The following is a 21,452-nucleotide window of genomic DNA, read 5'->3' as shown; positions in this document are numbered from 1 at the left end:
GCTCACCAACTGTAACAGACCTAGAGCTTTTACTTAATTCGTAGTTATTCATTATAATTTCTATTCACTGCCAAGGAACACTGAGATTACTCTACAGTAAGCGTTTCTATAGAGTGATCCAAATAGGGAACCGTATAATTTACCTTTCCATTACAAATGACACATTACAGTAAAACTGCAGAGATAGTTATTGTTCCCACAACTATAACAACTAACTGCTATATACTATTAGGAAAAGACAATCATTACTCTAAGATGCATTAGAGCATCTGTTTATACATTTTAAACCTGGCCCCAGGTGTAATGTTTTAGCTGTACTTGTCATCATGTGTAGTGCTGAAAGCCTTTTTTAATTAACATTTTATGCTTTTCTATGATTATTGAGTTTGAAAAGAAATCTAAGAAATTTTGTGTATTTATTTTTTGCTTGTTTTTTTTTTTGTTTGTTTTTGTGTTTTGTTATTTAGTGGTTAATTCACTACAGAATATCAAGAACCCAAGAATACCTTACCTTAAAGAACTGTTTTAGAAGAAAGGAAAAAAGTATGGTCCAAAAACACTGAAAGTTAAAGAATATCTATTTTAGAAATATACATTAAATGTCCAAAGGCATCTGCTCATCCCACATTTCTTCTGAAATCATGTATTAATAAGAAGTTAATCTCCCTTTTGCTGCAGTAACAGCCTCTACTCTTCTGGGAGGGCTTTACGTTAAATGTTAGAACATTACTGTGAGGATTTGATTGCATTCATTGCATTCACGTGAGTCTAAGTATGGTAAGTTACTGATGTTGAATCATTAGTTCTGGATCACATTGAATGGTGCTCCATCACTCCAGAGAACACAGATCCACAGCTTTGCAGCCCATTGCTGGGGGCCTTGTACTTGGGCATGGTGACCTTAGGCTCATGTGTGGCTGCTTCAGTGTCCCATTCTATTGTCAACAAACACTGAAAATTATACAGGCTGTATGTGCGCAACTGAATGCCCATAACAGCAATAGGTACACTTTAATGTAGCTGAATTCACTTATTAGAAGAGGTGTCTGGATACTTTTGGACATGTAGCATAGCGCACTTTCCCTTTAGTTGACATTCTTGGTAGTCATTACTTTTGCAAATTACTTTTGCAAATTACTTTTACAAATAGGCAGATCTCATTATGACATATGACATATAATTCTGTGTTTTTTTATCAACAGATGACATGTATGCTTATCTTTAGACTTTAGGTGAAAAGCATAGCAAAGGCATAAAACTGACTTCAGACCAGCTCTCTTCTTCCCAGAAGCTTGGCCAAATTTCTTGTGATTAAAAGTTGTGATCCAGGATCAGTTCCTACAGTTAATATATGATTCTAAAGGAGAATTATAACAAAACAAAAGTAGATCTCGCTCCAGCACTTAGAAGCTGGATAAATACAACGGTGCTGATCTAGGATCAGCTTTCACAGGCTATAAATCATTGTATGTCTGAGAAGGACAACAAAAGTAAAAGCACAAACTAGTACTCTTGCTATCAGACACTCAATAAAACTTTCTGATTAAGAGTGCTGATCTAAGGTTAACTTCTTTAGTCATTACTATAGTATGATCTTTAAGTAGCAAAAACTGAGATAATAAATACTCAATAAATCCATCAATAAATATGACTTAAATATCAGATTAAAAAGTGATCTAGGATCAGATCTCAGTCCAATTTAATAACAAGTGAGAAGGACTGCAATGCAAAACTGACCTCAGACAAGCACTTTCTCAATCAGAAGCTTGATTAAAAGTGGAGACCAACCACTCAGAAACTATATAAATATAATAGACAAATATATAAATATGATATGATATACATTTAACATTATATAAATATAATCGTATGTTTAAATATAACAGATTTAAATACAGTATATTGAAATATAATATTTATATTGTATAAACATATATTTGAATACGTTCTGATGTAGGATCAGTTCCCACAGTTTATAAATGAATATAATTGAGAAGGACAGCTGTAATAATGTAATGTAAAATGGAGTGATAGCTAGCAAAGAAGCAAAAACACTGTTCCCACTCCAACACTCAGAAATGTGGTAATCTGTATAACTTAAATAATCATTAATTGAATAATTTGGACTGCTGGTCTAGGATCATTCCATAAACGTTGTGAGAAGTGATCCAAAACGGATCCCAGACCAGCACTCATGCTCTCATAAACTAATGAAATCCCCCCAAAATCGACCCAAAAGTAACTATTAATTAAGAGTGATCTAGAATCAGCTCCCGTAGACCATAAACAATAACATGTAAGAAAGACAGGGAGGCAAAAACTGATCCCAGACCAGCACTCATTCTCTCATAAACTTAAAAAATCGACCCGAAAGTGAATTAAAGTGCTGATCCAGGATCAGTTCCCTCAGCCAATAAGCGCTGCTCAGTGAGAAGTGTAGCAAAGGCAAAAACTGATCCTTGTCCAGCTCTCTCCCGCTCAGAGGCTTAATAAATGGGAACCCACAGCTCTTTACGAACTGAGGCGATTGAGAGCTGAGAGCAGCTCCTCTCCTAAAAAACTTCCCCTCCCTCTCTCCCCCTCTCCGTCCCTCCACCTCCTCCTCCTTCTCTCCACTGCCTGGGTGGTCTCCCCTTCTCTCTCTCTCTCTCTCTCTACCTCGGCGAGCCGTTGCTTAGCAGCTAATAATAGGAGCCGCTCGCGAAGTAATTTGCCTCTTTTTCTCTCTCTCCCCCCTCCTCGGCCAATGAGAGGCTCCTCTCTGGCCCCCTTTTTCAGGCTCAGCAGAGAGGCAGCGCGCCGCAAACGGTCCCTGCACGGCGAAGGGAGCTCCACTCCTGCTTTAAAACAAAACACACACACACACACACACACACACACACTTACACATATAGAGAGATTCAGGGACGAATGAAGAGCGACGGACGTGCACGGATTGAGGCGCATGATGTTGGGATGGTGCCGCTGGACTTCGGCTCGAGGGAAGAAGAAGATTAAAACGCGTCGTTTCAGCTCGTCGTGGTGGTCACCACGGTGGTCATCCTCAGCCCGGACTTCTTGGCTAGCCGCTTCGTCTTCTCGAGTGGACTATGGCCTCGGAGCCCAGAGACTCTCCCCCGGGCTATGAGCGCACTCCTCCGCCTAACAGCACCCGTCAGCCCCGCAGCAACACTTACTGCCACGCCGCCTTCGCGCTCAAGCACATTTCAAAGGTGACAAAAACAAACCTTCCTGACCGGAATACTAGCGGGAATGCTAGCGCTTTCTTTGCGTGTTTTTTAATTACGCTGGCTGAGGAGAAGTTGAGGTGACTTCCAGCTTCTTTGCTAGCGGTTTTTTGCGCTCTCTTGGACTTCAGTGTCTTTTACTCTACTCGCTCAAACTCAGTGTTGAAGTTGCGTGAGTGAGTCCAGTAGCGTTTAGGTGAGGAGAGTGAGAGGAGTTGTGGCTTTTCCACTACACAGTCTGATTCGAGGAAAAAGTGAGGGTAGTAGACTATCTGTTCTAGGAAAATGTTTTTTTTCGCCTGTTATCGATGTGAAAAACACTAGTAGTGGGTGTGTTTGTGTGTGGTCCGTGCAGGAGAACAGTCTCCATTCATTTTGTCATTGCGAGGCAGATGTGTATGCGGTTTTGTTCTGAGTAAGGACTGTTCCACCAAAAATGCTGGGGTTTGTTTGACAGTGTAAAAGAGTCCACTGACTGAGATGATCAGATGTTATGGGGCATCCGACATTAGTCTGTGGGACTGTGTTATGATGTGGTAAGATGGGACCTGAGGCAAAGTCTTTTCCTTTTTTCAATTTCCCACTCATAATTGCTTTTGCAATTTAATTAGCCTGTTAACGGTGTTTTCTGTTGCTAATTTCGAAAGAATACACTTGCAAACATCAGCTAAAATTGGAACAAGAGTTTTGTGGGAAATTGAATAAAGGGATAGATTTGTCATTCAGGTCCCATGTTACTGTATAAAATGTAGAAGTTAATGTTTTTTGGTCATATGGGACATAATGTTATAAAGTAATTTGGAACCTGAATGGCAAATCTACTCTTTTATTCCATTCCCCACTAGTAATTGTGTTTGCCATTTAATTAGTCTATTTTCTGTCTTTCCTTTTGCTCATTTAGAAAGAATATGCTAGCAAGCATGAGCTAAAACTAAACAAGAGTTTAGTGGGAAATTGAGTAAAGGAATAGATCGGTCATTCTGGTCCCATATGACCATATAACTGGAATTGACAAGAGTGTAGTGTCTTCTAGTACGTGACTCTTTTTAACACCTTGATCCTATGTGACCCAGGACTACTAAGATTAATCTAAACAGCTAGTTACAGTAGGTTTGTGGTTGTCAGAGCATTCAGTTTAAGCCATCAAATTATTTACTGCCAGATGTAAAGCTTATCCTTGTAATGTAAATATTAGTTGTAATTAGTTCTAATAACATTTTTGCAGTTATCATCTGGAGCTTTCACAAGAACCTTCTTCCATGTTTACAGAGAAAATGGTTTTGTCGTGTTTTTAAGTATGAAACAGAGATTTTGTCATGTTTAAGTGTTCAGTGTATTCACCCAGTTCTCTGTTTACCCAAGAGAAACTTGGTTAATTTGTGACTACAGCAGTGGTACCTTATAATAGAAGAGATAGAAATGATATATTAAGAAAAAGAAGCAATTCTGAGAGCAGTGTGCACCTACTGCTGGCTTTTTTGGGTTGTGGTCAGCCCATTTAAGAAGCTTGTCAAAATTCCTGAATGAATCTTTTAAGCAACGCAGCGCCCTAATGAAGGTTTCTGCCGTGTAAACTACTGCTGTGCGCGTGTGTGGTCCACATCAAGCTGTGACGTCTGAATTGTTTGGCTCGTGAAACTGGATAGTTTCAAAATCAACATTTCCTTTTTCCTCCGAGCCAAATAGCGAGGCGGGCGCTGGTGGCTGTCCCAGTGGAGAAGCTCCAGTGCTGTGAGATGGGCAGAAAAGAGGCTTCAGTATGTGCCGTGGCACCATCAACCATGCTGCTCAGTTCAGCCTGCCAGTTCAGAGTCAGCATTCCAGTTAGCAAGTTATGTAATAATGTCCAACTCTTGGAAGGTTTTCAGCCTATTGCCCAGGTCAGTGGGGATTAATGAGAAGATAGACTTCTTGAGTTTGGACTGAATCGTTCGTAAAATAATCTGTAAATGTCTTTAGCAAAGATTTCTGAACACTACAGGGACGTAATGCAGTCACTTGTGGCGTTCACTGTTCCAAAAGTGAAATCAGAATTGGGAAACTTTTCATGTAAATGTTAGCTCCCTGCCACAGTACGCTGTTGGAACTGTCTAGCTTATTTTAATGGTTTTCTTAGAACTCCTGATACAGACAGTTTTTAGACGATAAGTAAAACATGTTCTGTTTTAACTCTTATAACTGCAGGCTTATTAATAATCACACTATCTGTTATTGTTACTATTCAACTGTACATTATTTGGTAACTACTACAGAACTAACTTGTAAATTATGTGAGTATGACATTGAAGAATTGAAATGTGGACCCACATGTGAGCCCTTGTAGAGTTCCTCTAAGTTCCCTTTAAAAGAGCTTTTCAAGCTATTAAAGTGAAGCAAGTAACAGCAATAACAGTGATTTCAATTATGCTTGACAAACAGCTGTGCGGTCTGTCACTGATTGTTCTGAATTGGAATCTGCTGAGTTTCCCTCAAAAGAAACCAGTGTTGATGCCTACGTTGTCAAAACAGTCCTTGGGTCCAGGCATTGGCCAGCGCCAGTGCTGATCCGAAACAGCATCCATGCACAAGTTTACTAAGTGTTACTCTGTTATGTTCAGGGGAAGGCTGCAGGGCAGAGAGCGCCGCTGTGGATCCGGGCCAGGTTCCAGGCTCTCCTCTTTACTCTGGGTTGCCACATCCAGCGACACTGTGGAAAAGTTCTTTTCATTGGGCTGCTCGTGTTTGGAGCCTTATCAGTCGGACTGCGAGTGGCAGCTATCGAGACGGATATTGAGCAGCTATGGGTAGAAGGTAAGTTCATGGTTCAGTCCTTAAAGGAGGTTTGAGTTTTTGCCTTGGGAAACTGGGGGGTTATATCTATGGTAAAAACAAACGTGTTTTATGTGCTACATTATGGAAGTTGAAGGAACAAGTTTAGGAAAGGCTTGTTAATTAGCTGAATCGGTTGTGTTAGAGCACAACACGGGGAAGGGGTGCTCCACATTCTTTAAAATAAAGGTGCCGAATAGGGAACCATTTTTGGTGCCCTGAAGAACCTTTTTAAAGTTTAAAGAACATCCTCGTAGTAATAATAAGGGTCTGTACCAACTAAAGATTTTTCCTACAACCATATGTCCAGGCCATCCTATATTTATTAAGAAAGAAGGACAATTAGCTTGTGACATCAGGTTGAGGGGGGTCTAGAAGAGGCACCATTTGACCTCACCCACCAGCCCTTCTGCTTTGCGGCCTATTTCTGGAGATGCTTGCTCCATTTATTACTCCCCAAACAAGCTGACAGACAGCAAGAATTACTGAAACTTAAGAATTTAGTGCTAGCCATGCAGTTATTAGGTGCACAGTTGCTACACAAGGTCTTTGAACATAGACCGTGGCCTCAGGAATTCCATATCTTCTCCTGTCATGCACAAGTAGTGTTCTTTTTTTTCCTACGCATGCAAGCCTTCTCTTGTTCTCTCCCCATCAGGCAGTATTGTTTGCCGTGGCTGCCTTTGCACTGTTTTAACCTTCCCACCCCAACCCACCCATTTGACGTCCTTTCTGCACGCCTCGCTTATCTGCGCGTTTTTGGGGCATCTTTATTTGGTTTTCACACTGCCAAATTCCTTTTAAGCCCCCCTAGGCTTTAGCCATGCCGCTGATCCCCTGCACAGATGGGCTGTATGTGTATGTGTGTGTGAATCGTTAGCCATCTTGGAGGCACTGACCCCTCCCCCTCAGTCCCCCCCCCTCACCACACACACACCCTCCTCTTCTGCGCTCTGTGTGGTCCTTAACTATTCTTGGATTCCATTCAACAATAAAGGCACCCCCTTTCCTCCAGCAAAGGGGGAAAAAACTGAATACAGCTGAAGTTTACCCACCTGTTACACACATACGAACATATACGCACACACTTGCACAGGGAGTCACCGTAGTTGAATTAAGTGTGTGATAAATCAGGTTTTAGTAACTTCTGTGAAAGGGAAACTTGAGTTCAGGGGAAGTTGTTATGGATTGTAATTAAAGCACAGATTTATTCAAGATTTCCTCTTTAACCCCTTAAACATTAGGCTTATTATGCATTTATTCATTTTAAGACTTAACTAGTAACTACTATGAAAGTAATACATACGCTGAGAGTTATAGGGTTAATGTATTTGAAAGCTGCTTTTTTCATCATGTATGCCTTACTTGTTGGTGGAGCAAATCAGTGGTGGGCTACATAAAGGGAGTTGTCAGACGCTGTCACAGAATTTGTGTGTTAATGTAAAGCAGAGCTAAAGCATGGGTCCCTCTGAGTGAGAGGCAGCCTTGCTGAAAAAGGGGTGCTATGCCTTTAAGAGGCAGGGCCCATGTTACTAAAGTTTCTGCTTGCGTTGTTTCCCCCAATAGCCCATTGACAAAGCTGCTCAGTACTGAATGGGGAGTAAGTGGTTTGGTAACAAGGAGAGGTTAGTTCTCACACACACACACACACACACACACACACACACACACACACACACACACACAAGTTATACAAATAAAGGAAAGAGATTTTTAATGGATCTGGTGATATCAGGATTCTGAAGTGATTGTTTCATGAATGTTTAGTCTTGAACATGTATAGGAAGAAATGAGCCTGCACTAGATGTGTGCAATAAATGAACATAAGCATAGTATGGCGGCACGATTTGAGCATAATACCATATAATACTGCTATATATTGCTGTGTGTATATATACGTATATATATGTATGTGTGTGTGTGTGTGTGTGTGTGTGTGTGTATATTTTACACAAGGGCTGGTTGAATGATTGAACAGGCTGTGTGAGAGTCCTCTCTGTGTAAGGGAAAGTAAAGGTAAAGAAGGCTCACGCTGGGCCAGCTGTGCATTTGGTAGCATCTGCCCCCCGTCACATACCCTAAGGCCATAACTGCCCCCTCCTTTACTCTCTAAACCCAAGCCCTGCCCCCCACCCAAATGTCACTCCGGCCATCTAGTATCCGTGTCTTCCAAGACCACCCGGGCATCTGTGATTGCTTCCTGCCTTCGAATGACGTGCAAATAGTGGCTGCAGAATGCTAGGGAGTCTAGGAGTGCACTGTGCTTTGTCTTTCGCCACTCTGAATGAATCCATCCTCCCTCTCATGTGCAGGTTATGAGCTTAGCTTACTCTTGTCTTTGCCGTGTGTATTATATAAGGAACAGTAGTGGTGAGAAGAGCCAGACTCTTCTGAAATTTCTGATTCAGTACAGATAAACATTAGACACAAGTGTAAAAGTAGTTAAATTTAGAAAAATCTACCAAAATAAAAAATTTTCATAATTTCCCTCTTCCCCCTAAATGCAGTTGGTCATTCAAGACATGTCTGGTGCTTTTTGTTTTGAGGTAAAAATGAGTGATTACTTACCAACTTGACACAGTTTAAGGCAAGTGTTTGATGATTTGTGTATGTAGTTTACATGATGCTAATTGATGTACATAAGCTTCCATTAGCCTCATAGCTCCGGTGCAAAACTATTGAAGCAAACTTTAGGCACAAAACATGTCATGGCTGAATGAGTACATCTAGGTAAGGGAACAATGGTTAAAAAGTAACAAAAGTATTTATTTAAATTGGATTTCTCTTTTACCTGGGGACACCCAAATGTTTTCTAGCACCTTGTTTTCTTTTTTTTTTTGTTTTCCCTTCCTTGTCTTTTGCAAGTGTGTCTTTTTCACTCATATTATTACCATCTGCCTTGCCAGATATCTGTTTTGGTGTTTAAAGCTGCATTTGAATTTCACAGAAACCAAGCTCAAAAATAACCCGCCTCGGTTAAAGAGTGCTGAGGTCATTGCTGGAAGCTTGGGAAAGTGTGAGCTAGTCCCCATTGTCAGGCGGAAGAAAAAGCAAGGGGAGGGGGTAATAAAACAGAGTGTGGGGTGAAGGGTTGGGGGCAGGGGAGTGGAGAAGCGTTTTATCAGCTCTACCTTTAAATTTCCTACACTTGGGTGTCTTTGCACCTTGAGTGAAGAAGTGTGGAATTCCGGAGAATTTGTCAGGAGAAGGAGCTTGGAGGGTCATTTCATCTGGAGGCTCGCTCCCATGTGGCTGCCATCTTGTTTTAATCATATAGCTACTTGTGAGAGAATGTGGGGTTGTTTCGCTCTTGGAAGGAAGGATAAACAGCTATTTGTTATTGACAAGCCGCCTCATCGTGGTGGGCCGAGAAAACCGGGGAGTGGGGGTTATTTCATGCACAGTAGGAATTTTCAGTTAGCCAGATTACTTAAGTTCAATTTCTTCTATTATGCAGGCTTGACATTTGTCTAAAATGATCTGGCTAACTGAGAAAACACACTTTGTGAAATACCCCCAAGAGCAGAGTTTGTTGCCACGTGATTGCTTGAGTAACGGAAACTTCTCGGAAAGGTTGCAGAGAATTAAACGGTAATTACCGAAATGCTACAAAAATGCGTGGTGGGCTAAAAGAACAGCAAAACAGAAAGACATGTTCTCTTTAAACAGAAAGAGATGTTTATGCACTCGTGCGCGCCCCTGGCTTAATTTGTCTCATCCGTCTTGACACAGTTTTCGTGCACTTGACAGACGTGGGCAACACAGGCAAGCTGTGCAAACATTGCGAAAAAAAGGAAAGCAGGGTGTTCTGGGTAGCGGGCCTGGTTGAGGTTTATAAAGCTGCTGTGCAGCAGTGGGGAGAGAACGTCCAGAGTTGTGCATAAATGACCTTGTGCACATGCTAAACAGTAGGTACCTCCCTATTGAAAATGGCTTGGCTTCTCCAAAGGGGAGGCGTGTGGGGCCGTTGTTCGTTGTGGAGCAGTTATCTAAACAAGGGGAGGGAAAATGCTAGGTAAATGCAATAATTCATTAGAAAATACACAGTCGTCCAGGGCCTGATTGGAGAGAAAGAGCACTCTATGAAGCATTATTGGAGGTGAATGGCAGGGCCGCAGCAGCCCCAGCTACATAAATAAACTCGAAACTGCCGAGGCTCGGACCTCACCAGTCGAAAGAACAAACAAGGCTGGAGTCAACCTGGGTCAGTTCAAAATGTTTATTTCAGCGCCCCCTCCACTCCTGTCTTCCACCCCCCCTCCACCATCCACCACAGGCCAACCTCCCAGCTCCTCAAGAACAGCCCATGAGCTGAATACTCAATTGAACAAGGCTCCCTTCTCCACTGCCCCACTAGTCTGCTAGTTTCCAAGCGCAGCACTTGTTTCCTAGCCCTGCTCTTGTTAAGCCACTGTTTGCTTGCTCTGACCTCAATCAGCACATCTGGTCCGGCATTTGTTTTTCGAAAGTTGGATATATTGGGCCCTTAATTGACCGAATACATCAATATCAGAGAAGGGAACCTGTCAGAGGAAATGTTTTGGCCCAATGCTATGTATAATCAGTGAAGTAGCTTTTATAATAAAACTGGTTGTGTGTGAAGCTAACCAGGCTTGCTGAGTTGCGTTTATTTTTTACCCATACTGGAGCTACTTTTCTGGAGTGTGAAAGCCATGTGCTCCGTGTACTCTGTCCAGAACCTCCTAGGAAACTCCATTTGTCCATTTCCCTTAATTGTTTTTGTTTTTTCTTAGCACCCAGACAATAAAAATGGTTTTCTTTGATCCTTCAAAGAAACTTTTTGCCAAAAATTTCTCTTGCTTTTCCTTCTTAAAAAACTGTGTGCCCCATTGCTTAAAGAAAAGCGAGAAAAAACATTTTTTTGGACCTTAGGGGAAAAGAAGTGGTTCTTGGTGTTCAATAAATTAATTTCCAGCCTGAATGAGACCAGCAATGTGGAAAAATTTTGCCTTTCACCATGGGATGAATGTATGTTTCAACTACACATTAAGCTGCATTAGCAGCCACTGGAGTGCCTAATGTGGGCATTTTTCCACAGCAGCCAACACTGGGAATGATTAGCATAATTAGTACAGGCCAGGCTATACATATGGAAATGGCCTGGGCCTAAGTGCCAGTACCAGTGGAAATTTATGTCAGTGCTGACAGAAGTATCAGGTTTGAATAGATGGTAACTGGAGCTTAGTTTTTTCTTTTTTTATTCAATGTCGATTTCTTTTTGATTTTTATTTTCACTTTTTAAGATGTTTTTGGATCCAATATCATCTAAGCACCAAACCATCTATGTCTTACCGAACATAAAACACTTTTTGAGGGTGTACAGGAAAGCGTGCACACACACACACACACGCGTACACACACACACACACATACACACACACACACACACACACACAAGCACAGTATTTCTATAGGTTAAGGTATAAAAGCGTCCCTCCCTTTTCTCACACATTGTTTCAGCTGCTGGGAAAAAGCCTCCATTGGCTCTGTTTGCTTTTGTCAATTGGGTTTTCGTTCTTTAGTTTTTTCCTGTTTGTGGGGAAACATCTGAAAAGGGGGCTGAAAACGAGAGCGACAAAGCCCCGCTTTGAGCCTCGCCATGGCCTTGCCTCAGCTCCAGGAGAGCCAGAGGTGGAGCCCGGGGTCTGAAGAGGGAGAGAGACATGAACGCTACTTTAATCATTCATGGGCTGCATGATTAAAAGTTGCACTGGAGATGTAGCAGCTAAAAAGATTTGATAAAAAATTGAACCCCCTTGTTGCCATAAAAATTAAACTGAGAACAAGTCTGATAAAGAGAAAGGCCTATATTGAAGTACACCAGTGTTCTATAATTAATTTGATAATAATAATTGCAATGAACAATTCTCACCAAGCAGTGTAATTAATAGGAGTTTCTGGTTGCCAGGCATTATTCCTTGAACAGCGCAGTGCTTTTAATATATTGGCACATTAAAATAGCATTCATTGTTTTACAGTTGCTCCGAACATGGCTCAGCCAATCAGATTCTAGAACCGCAACTATATGTCTTGTGCTTGGTTTTATACAATGGTCTACATGTTTGTGGGTGTGTTTGAATGTGTGCTGGCATGCACTGGCACCCAACTGTGTATCTGCATTCTATGTGTTTTTTTTTTTACTTGGGTGGCAGAAGCAGGTAAAAATGTCTCTTTCAGCACTCTTCCTTGTGGGACTTCCTCCAAGTCAGCATGGGTCTTTTCACTGGCCTCCTAATCCCACTAATCTGGCCCACAACACTTTGAAGGTGGCCTGGTCTAATGGAGAGAGCACCAGCACTCAGCGCCAGCAGCTCCACACTACAGCACTACTCGCAACTGTTGCACACACACACACACACACACACACAGTCACACTGGGTGAAGATGGCCAGATAGATCATTGGGCATTTTAAAACAAATGTTTGGTGAAAAAAAAAGTTTTCCTCTTAACCCACATGTAATGGGATCAGCTAAAACATGCTTGCTTCTTCAGTTATGTGGGGTGATGTAGCTAACAATTATTGGAAGCCTATGCCCCATGAATTAGCAAGACCAACGTGTCTTGGGTGATTGACTATATTAGGGTAAAGGGAAAATTGTATCCATTGATTTTTGGAATTTTTATGATACTTCATTGAGTTTTGTGGAATTTGACAACTGCTTGAGCATGAACCTATGTTTTTTGCGCTATGGTTGATGATGTCCTATCATGGGGAAGGATACAGTGTGATGTTTGGTGAAGAGTCAGATGGGCTGGACTGGGCGTTGAGGGAGATTGGGGCTGACAGGGTCCAGCAGAAGTCTGACACAGGGGAGCAGGGGGGCTTCTTCTCCATGGTTAATTACATGTCACTTTCCAGACAGCCTGCTGGGACGGAAGGACCTCAAGCCAGCCCCCCCGTCCACAGAAGCGCTTTCCCTGAAATGTGCTACCATTGTCCCCCCACCACGGCCTTGGCCACCAGGATCATGAGCATCTGTCTGAGCAGAGATTAGGATAGATCTTCAGCCTTTAGCATAGGCATTTCATATATATTTCATGTGGGGGCCGTGGATAGGCATGTGGTGTGCGAGTTACTTTGAAGTGAGTTTGTTTTCTTTCCTTGTTGGGGGAGCAATAGTCAGACCCTCCTGGTGGATAATTGGCCTGTGATGGTGATGTCACCCCCAGGGACGTGAAAAATGAGGGGAGGACAAAGCCCAAGAGAGAGTGAGCGCTAGACAGATGGGGTTGCTGCTTGATCAATGCACCACATCAGGCTTTATAACTTCAAAATAAAGTCTGCCATGATCTTTCATTAAAGTAATAGTTTGGTGAAAAATCAGTTGAAGCTGATCAGAAAAAAATTTAATTTCTGGAATTTTGCATTGGAGCTACAAGGTTAATATAGCTAACAGGTAACAGAAGCTTATTCTCCATCACTTGGCATCATGCAAATGTCACTTCTGATACTGAATGGCAGTGTGAACTATAAAAATGAACAAAAGTATGTTGCATAGCTAAAACCTAGAAGCCTAATTTTGTCTGTAATTTTATCGTTAACACAACATTAAAAAGCCTCATAGCTCCTTAGCAGTTTTCAGACACCAAACATGTCTTGGCTGATTGATTACACTTGGGTTAAGGGAAAGATTCTGTGAATTAAATTAAACATCCATATAGTTCTCCCCCCTGGGTCAGGACTGATTTGTAAAATGAAGTTAGATACACTCGTTTACAGTGAAGGCCAGTTTTCTTGAAAACTTAGCCCAGAAATCAGCATAGTGGAAGAACACTCAAAAACCCTCTGGTCTCAAATCTGTATTCCAGCTCCTACAGCCACTTCCTCCTGTTTTCCAGCCCTCGGCCGTGTTTCTGGCTGTGAAAGTATTTGAGCGCCTGTCTCTTTAAGCACAGCAGCAGTGGAGAGAGAGAGAGAGAGTGTAGAGCTCCCATCTGGTGACTGGCTGAGCAACGGCGCTCACTCGGCCGTCTATCTGGGTGGTCCAGATGGGAGGAACCAGACACAAATAGCTATAATTTACTTCAGGAGCCCCTGTAATTACAGGCCCAAGGACTGCAGCTTGATTCCTGCAGATGCCTGAATGCATTAAATATGAACATGGCGTCAGAGTATGAGGCAAAAAAGGGAAAAAAAATCATAAAACTGTGTGTGAGTTTGCTTTTTTTCCGCAAATGGATCTGTCCTTGGGATGTAGTGTGATTGTTTGGAGTAATGTGTTTACATGGCCCAGTTGCGAGAGAGCTGCTAGCCGTCTTTGTTAAACAAGAGGCTGAAAGTTTGTATGCATTCAGTCAATTTGTCTGCAGCCGTGCAAGATAATGTCACCTCTTGTCAGGGCTGTGTAACCTCTAACTTGTGTTTGACATTACTACACTGTACTTGTGCATGCTCTATATATGTTTAATAGAGCTATGCAAGCTTGGGACTATTTATTTTTCCAAATAAGAGTAGTCAAGTGGGTTAAAGAAATGTTCTTTTAAAGCCACTTACAAGGCCTCCACCTGCTCTTAAGACAGAATAAATAAGTCTCATTCTTGCTGTCTTTCTCTCCTGCATGCACTAAAGAAATTGTTCAGCAACAGAATTTCCCCCTTACACTATGTGTAGTCACTCAGCTGCTTCCTTAGTTTTGCACTGGAGGCTAATAAGTAATGGAAACTTGTACCCCAATTAGCACTAAGTAAACTGCATGTCTTAATCATCACACACTTGCTTCAAAATGGACAAAATCTTGAATTTTGTTCATAGATTTGTTCATTTTTCATACATCACTGTACGTCACACATAGTCAGCAACCACATAAACAGGTTTGTTTGCGATTATCTAACAATGTAACTGAACAGCACTTTGAGACAAATGTGCGATGATTTGGGCATGCAGTTAGCTCAGTGCTACTTACCGTGATACAAGCTAGCTACATTTGCCTCATAGCTCAAGTGCAAAACTAAAGAAGCAGTCAATGTAGGCTCGTGTACTGGGATACGAAGGGGCAGACGGATGCGCTCTGATTTGGGCCGGTGCGTTTCATGAGGCCTTGGCATGGCTGCGGCTACCCCGCGCGCTCTTTTCACCACCGCCTCTGTTAATTAGGGGGCTGGACTCCAGAGCTCCCTCCGCTCCCTTTGATGCCTTTCATCGCTGCTCTGCGTACCACATGAACAGTGTTTCTGCCTGTCCTCTCCTGCCTCTGCTCCCCCTCCACTCACCCACCCAGCCAGACCCAACCACCAGCTTTTGTTCTCTAACCACCTAACACACACACACGCATGCACACACTGGTTCTCTGACGGCTTAGTTCTGGAATGGTGGATGCCTGTTTTTCAAATGGGGACACTACCCGGTCCTTCGGTATTGTGCTGGGATTTTGTGCGCATGGGTTAGGTCAGGAATAAAAGGCTAGTCATGGAGAACTCACATGACCAGGATGGAGATGGTGGCAGACCAGAGATAAAGACTCCCAGGGCCTTGTACCAGAAACCCTATCCTGAGTTTAACAGGACAGGGTCAAGCATTAAAGGAATAGTTTGAACAAAAATTCTAACATTGCTAATAATGAATTAAAGCTCATGGCCATTAATTAGCAATAAGTAAGTAAGCTCATTGTTAGCCATGTTAATATTTGTGGTGGAACTGTCGTTTAAAGTCCTTGCCCCAAATTTAACTTATTTCTTCTTCAGCTTTGCGCTGGTGCTACAAGAAGTAATAAAAACCAATAGTTTTTGACACAGTATGGCACTGTTTTCTATAATGTTGCTAAAACTAAAACAGGTAAAAAGTGATAACATGCATATTGCTGAGTTTAAAGCAGTATTAGTATTTTTGCCTGTATTTTTGTCTGTTTCTATAGGTAACAGTATGTTATCAACTGTATTTGGAGTAAGAGAAAAATTATATACATTTGAAGTTTTGCTGAACTCTTCATTCAAACCTCAGTAAACACTGACTCATACACTTGTGCACGTAGATTGTAATGAGGCTATGATGAGGCAGCTCTAACTTTAGCTAGCATCTCAACGAGCCCCGTAGTGGTGAAGTTTGGCTGGGAGCTGGCCTTGCGCCAGCATGCATGTTGCAGCCACCCGCATTTTGGGGAGAATTTACGAGAGATCTCGTGCGACGGTCTGTCTCCCCCAGCTTGGTGTGACAGCCCTAGCTGTGTCATATTCTTTACACAGCTCCAGCTCTCTCTCTCTTTCCCTGCCAAAGCCTCTCATGTGACCCCCACATCTGTTTCTGGGGTTGCTTGGATGTTAGATACATGCAGGAATTAGAACTGCAGAGCCTCAGCCTAATTGTGCTGTTAGCCTGTTGCTTAGTAAGGATCTTGGTTAATGTTAAGGTGCCCTTTCTTTGCAGCATTGGCATTAGACAAGCTCTTTGTTTTGTTTTTTGCCTGGTATCCTGGCCTGATTTTTGTTGCAGCACATAAACATTTCAGCAGTTGAAGAGCAGCCCAGCTAGTATTAGAGGCAAAGAGAATAAAAGCAAGGTGGCCAAATGTGTTCACGTTCCATTTGTATATAGTTCTGAATAGCGGACCATTGACATTGTCTCTTGATCTCTCTGTCTCTCTCTTTCAGCTGGAAGTAGGGTGAGCAGGGAATTGCGCTACACGAAAGAAAAGCAAGGAGAAGAGACAGTATTCACCTCGCAGATGCTCATACAGACACCCAAACAGGAAGGAACCAATATTCTTACCCAGGAGGCTTTGCTGCTCCACCTGGAGGCAGCTCTGTCAGCCAGCAAAGTCCAGGTGTCTCTTTATGGAAAGTGAGTCCAACCTCCTGAAAGATTATGAGGAATTTCTTAATAGTGAAAGTCCTGAGGTCCAACAAGACTGTCTATTAAAATGTGAATATTTTAATTAATTCTGCCCACAGATCTTGGGACCTTAACAAAATTTGCTTCAAATCCGGAGTCCCGATTATAGAAAACGTCATGATTGAAAGGGTATGTTGATGTAATTATGATCAGGTTTCTTGCTTTCTTAATTGACAAGTCTTTTTAATGTAAGTTAAGACTATCCTGGGCCTTGTATGACTTTACCTCAATAACTGTTTAATGTGACAGGAATCTAATATAGCTCATCTACTGTCGTTACACCTTGATTATGTAGTATAGTTTTGCTATATGGATGAATATTTGTCTAACAGAAATTACTGTTTCTGCTTTTAGATGATTGACAAGCTTTTCCCATGCATGATTGTTACCCCACTGGACTGCTTCTGGGAGGGCTCCAAACTGCAGGGAGGCTCCGCCTACTTACCGTAAGCACTCACACAATCACAGAACTCACACAACTCCAGTACCACTTAAAAATGACCACAGTGCACTAGGGCTAGTGTGTTATTTTGAGAAATATTGTGATTATTATATAACTTAAATTAAAAACACATTAATCAGTCCTCATTTTAAGATTGGCCAGCATTATTTTTGACCAAAATGATTTACGTTTGTGGGTCATGTGGATGTCTCGATTGATCCCAACACCTAACGCATTGGGGACTTGATAGAGGTTCATTTGCATATCCTTCTATGATATCAGTATTGCAAAGGCATATATCACAATAAAAATAACACACAATATATTATGCAGCCCTTCAGGTGGGTTGGTTGAGGAAGCTAGAGTTGACCTCCATGGACAACACACGCTCTTTTAACAACAGCCTCCACCCCCCACCAAACACAGCATTTGCAGCAACAAACTTCGACATCAAGCTTTGAGTAAAAAGCTCCATTTAGGCTGTCGATAAGCCTAGGCCTGGTTCCATCGTCGCCTAGGCTTCTGCTGTCATCACAGCAGTGAGTGGGAGGCCCCAATCACCCTCCCTTGCCACCCTCCTTCGCCCCCCACGCCCAACCCACCATGCTATCCTAAGCCAGCCAGAGGAAGCCCTCATGGCTAGAGGACAGAGAGAGGGAGGAGATGGCTGCTACTGGGTGGGTGGGAGGAAAGGGGGAGTGGGCAGGGGGGCCTTTGGATCAGACAATGGTCAGCATTCTCCGAGTTTACGACTGAGTGTCCATCAGTGAGGGGACCCTGGAGGGGGCCCCGGCTTTGTCAGCACCGGGTAACACTGCGCATTCTCATGGTAATCGCCTTGGTTCTGAGCTGTAAGTTGTCCAACAAATAAAACTGGCATTATTCAAGTCATGGGCTCGTAGAGAGAGGGAGAGAGAGAGAAAAAGAGAGCATACAAGAAATTAACAGTGAATTTTAATCAACTAACATACGTATTCCTTTAAAACATGAGAATATGTGGTACTTTCTGCAACATGAAGCTAGAGTATATGATATTTTAACATTTTAATTTCTTCAGTTTTTTATAGTTGTGTGTTTTAAACTTTTTAAATCAGATTTTTTATGGAGGTCTGTTTCAGTAGATATGCTTTTAAAGGTTGGATATAAAAGACTGAAGGATGCTTCAACCACTACCTCTAAATTTTAGATGTTAGGGAACTGTTTTTTTTTTTGTTTTTTTTTTAACAAAAACATTTTATTTTCTCCTCTCACTCTTTCACCATGTGTGCAGACATTTAGGGGTGGCCACTGAAGCTAATGTCTTTTCTAGCTTTCGCTTCAGTTCAGGGTTTTTAAAAGCAGAGAGAGGGAGAGAGAGAGAGTGAAAAAAAAACTTGACAGAACAAAGAGCAGCAATCTATGGAAAAACAAAAGGGCCTAGGCTGGTTCACTCAAGCAAAAAATAGGAGATAAAGGAGGCTCTCTTTGCAGGCAAGAGCAAAGGCGCTTGGTGTGTGGGAATGAGAGAGGAGCAGCTTTATTTGAAGCTACTCTTCATGAGTTATTGGAGTGAGATTGGGCCCAGAGTTAGGACACTATTCCCTCTCTTTCTCCTTTCGCCAGCCAACTAAAGACCCCCCGCTCTCTTTGGTGCGTAGATCGACCAGAGTTCATTGTCATTTTAGGTAGGGATTAGTGGGTGCAAAAAAAATTATGGCCAAACTTAGAGTACTACTTTTTTATCTTTAATTATATCTCTCTTTACCTTCGCACATTTGGAAGACTTGACAGTGACAAGTAAGTTAAGATTGTCCACAATTCTGCATGAAGTTGCTTTTTTATATCACGTTTGTGCAAAATGTCATGTGTTTGGGGGACTTGTTTAGATAAAAAGTAGAACAGCAAAAACAGTTCTGAAGGAAAAAGTATTTGTGACATTTTTTAACATCCATTCAGATGACTGGATCAACTCAATTTAGTTGTGAAAAATTTCACTTCAACAAAAATAGTAAACAAATACATACAAGTAAATACAGTGCATAAATACAAAATAAATTGACATATTCTGTATGTAAACAAAATGTACAGGAAATTTATAGCAATCATGCAATTGTATTCTATTAAGAATGACGTTAGGCTTAAAATACAGCCATGGAACATCTCAATACGATGCAGCATTCACAGGGGAGATTTCACATGTAGATTTGAGTGGGGCTCCATGGCATTGAGCAGGAGACTGTGGATTAGGGTCTTTAGCTGGAGGCCTGGCTAGCATCGGCCACAGCGGGCGTAGAGCGGGCAAGAGGGGAGCTCGCCCAGTCGTCTTATCAAGATGTTTGGGAGGCAGAGGTAATTGTTATGACTCTATGCCCGCGGCCCGCCACCGCTTTACGCCCAGCCGTGTAACAGGATAATAAACTCTCGCTTTATGCAGCCGCTGTGGTCCAGGCGAGACCAGGGGAGAGGCTGGTGAAGGCCGACCCAGAGAGAGGGCAGCAGGGGAAGGTCACGATATTCAGATAGTTATCGGATGAAAAGGGGATTTAATGGTGTTCATATTTAGGTGGCTTGATATGGACAAAATACATCATTGTGATAATATTGCTACATATTTTGATTGCAATTTGCCAGTCATGTCATTGAACACTTAACGTGTATTTTCTTATTCTGTATTGTGTTACTATTCAGTAACAAGATGGTAAACAAGAAGAAATGATATTATTAAGTTATGTGAGTGAAGACTGAAATTGAGGAAATTGTGGGAATATTAGGGGATTCCGTTATTTATGCTTTTGTTTCAGATGCCTTGATTTCATCTAAACATACTGAAAACACTTTGAAATCCATGTGATTGGTCAGGAGCCTCCAAGTGTACAATATTAAATATGTAATGCATTGTTAAATACTTGTGGAATATTGATATTGCGAAGTCCAGTATTGCATAACCATTGCATGTGCACTGTATCACCTGTAGGGGGATGCCTGACATTCAGTGGATGAATCTGGACCCTCTGAAGCTGATGGAGGAGCTGAGCCAGTTCACCTCACTGGAAGGCTTTAGGGAGATGCTGGACAAGGCTCAGGTGGGCCATGCCTACATGAACCGACCCTGCCTGGACCCCAACGATCCAGATTGCCCCCAGAGTGCCCCCAACAAGGACCTGCGGCAGGTGAGCGTTGCAGTACAGTAGCAAGTAGTAGGTCTTTTGATAGGATTTGTATTGTTTTGTTTGGACGTTTAGAGTAAACATGCTTATTAATGTCTTGCTTAGAGTCCTGACATTGCTGTGGAATTGAAGGGTGGTTGCCATGGTTTCTCCAAGAAGTTCATGCACTGGCAGGAAGAACTGATCCTGGGTGAGCGAGCGAAGAACTCCCAGGGTTCTTTGCAAAGGTGAGAGAGAGAGAGAGAGGGGGGGAATCTGTCTGACTCCTAATAATCTCACACATCCAAGGAATTCCTCGCTTGAGAGGGGATCAGTTTCCGCCTCTGACCCCAGCAGAGAGTAGCCCAATTAAACATGATTGACATCCACATAAACTATGAACGGACCTGTAGTGCTGCACACAGGAAGAAAATGCCACCCCACTATTAATGCAGGCATAGTGTAGTAGAGAACATGAGAAAAAGTAAATAAAAACAATGTCTAAATGACTTTAAAAGACTAGCTACGGTCGCCAGTCCCCCTAAACTCAACATCATTCATGTGTTTTGAATGCTGAGTTTTAATTTGAAATAAATGAAAGGCTTTGGCTGGGAGGAGTAGAGTGACAAAGCTGGGACTCCTGCCCAGCTTGCAACCCAGGATTTCATTTCAGAGGAAGTGATAGAATGATTTGCAGCAGCTCACAAGAGCCCACACGCGCGAGTCTGTGATGTTATTTATTGCGACACCTTACAGATCTCCAGCTTTCATACCACTGCATGATGTTATCAGCCTGTGTGTACTCAAGTATATGTCTAGGTTTGTCCAAGACAAAAACACCCTGACTGTGTAGGAAAAAACAGACAGAAACATTTTCTCGTTGCTGGTTAAATTTAAAATTTTTTATTAAATATGTAGTATTGTTACTGTCATATCAAAGTCTCTTTTTTGTTCTCTATTTTTGTCTCCTTTTTTACACCATTAGCTTTCCTTGATGTTGTGT

The 21,452-nt window shown here is 42.1% G+C and overlaps 1 protein-coding gene across 2 annotated transcripts in view; it reads left to right on the top strand.

Annotated features, from left to right (window-relative positions):
- The first annotated feature begins 2,591 nt into the window (after positions 1-2,591).
- Positions 2,592-21,452, top strand: part of ptch2 (patched 2) — a 35,390-nt gene continuing 16,529 nt past the window's right edge. Inside the window, exons 1-7 of one of the 2 annotated variants that reach the window (XM_036596720.1) lie at positions 2,592-3,212; positions 5,825-6,017; positions 16,642-16,831; positions 16,942-17,011; positions 17,237-17,328; positions 20,278-20,473; positions 20,576-20,697. In XM_036596720.1, coding sequence (XP_036452613.1) covers positions 3,090-3,212; positions 5,825-6,017; positions 16,642-16,831; positions 16,942-17,011; positions 17,237-17,328; positions 20,278-20,473; positions 20,576-20,697 — 986 coding nt within the window. In that variant the 5' untranslated portion in view covers positions 2,592-3,089. Of the gene's footprint in view, positions 3,213-4,979; positions 5,108-5,824; positions 6,018-16,641; positions 16,832-16,941; positions 17,012-17,236; positions 17,329-20,277; positions 20,474-20,575; positions 20,698-21,452 lie in introns of those variants that run through there. The other variant, XM_036596722.1, reaches the window with a different exon arrangement.

Source organism: Colossoma macropomum, unplaced genomic scaffold, assembly GCF_904425465.1.
Source record: "Colossoma macropomum unplaced genomic scaffold, Colossoma_macropomum, whole genome shotgun sequence".
NCBI lineage: Eukaryota > Metazoa > Chordata > Actinopteri > Characiformes > Serrasalmidae > Colossoma > Colossoma macropomum.
The sequence above is the reverse complement of the archived record's forward strand: the minus strand, read 5'-3'. Positions and strand labels throughout refer to the sequence as shown.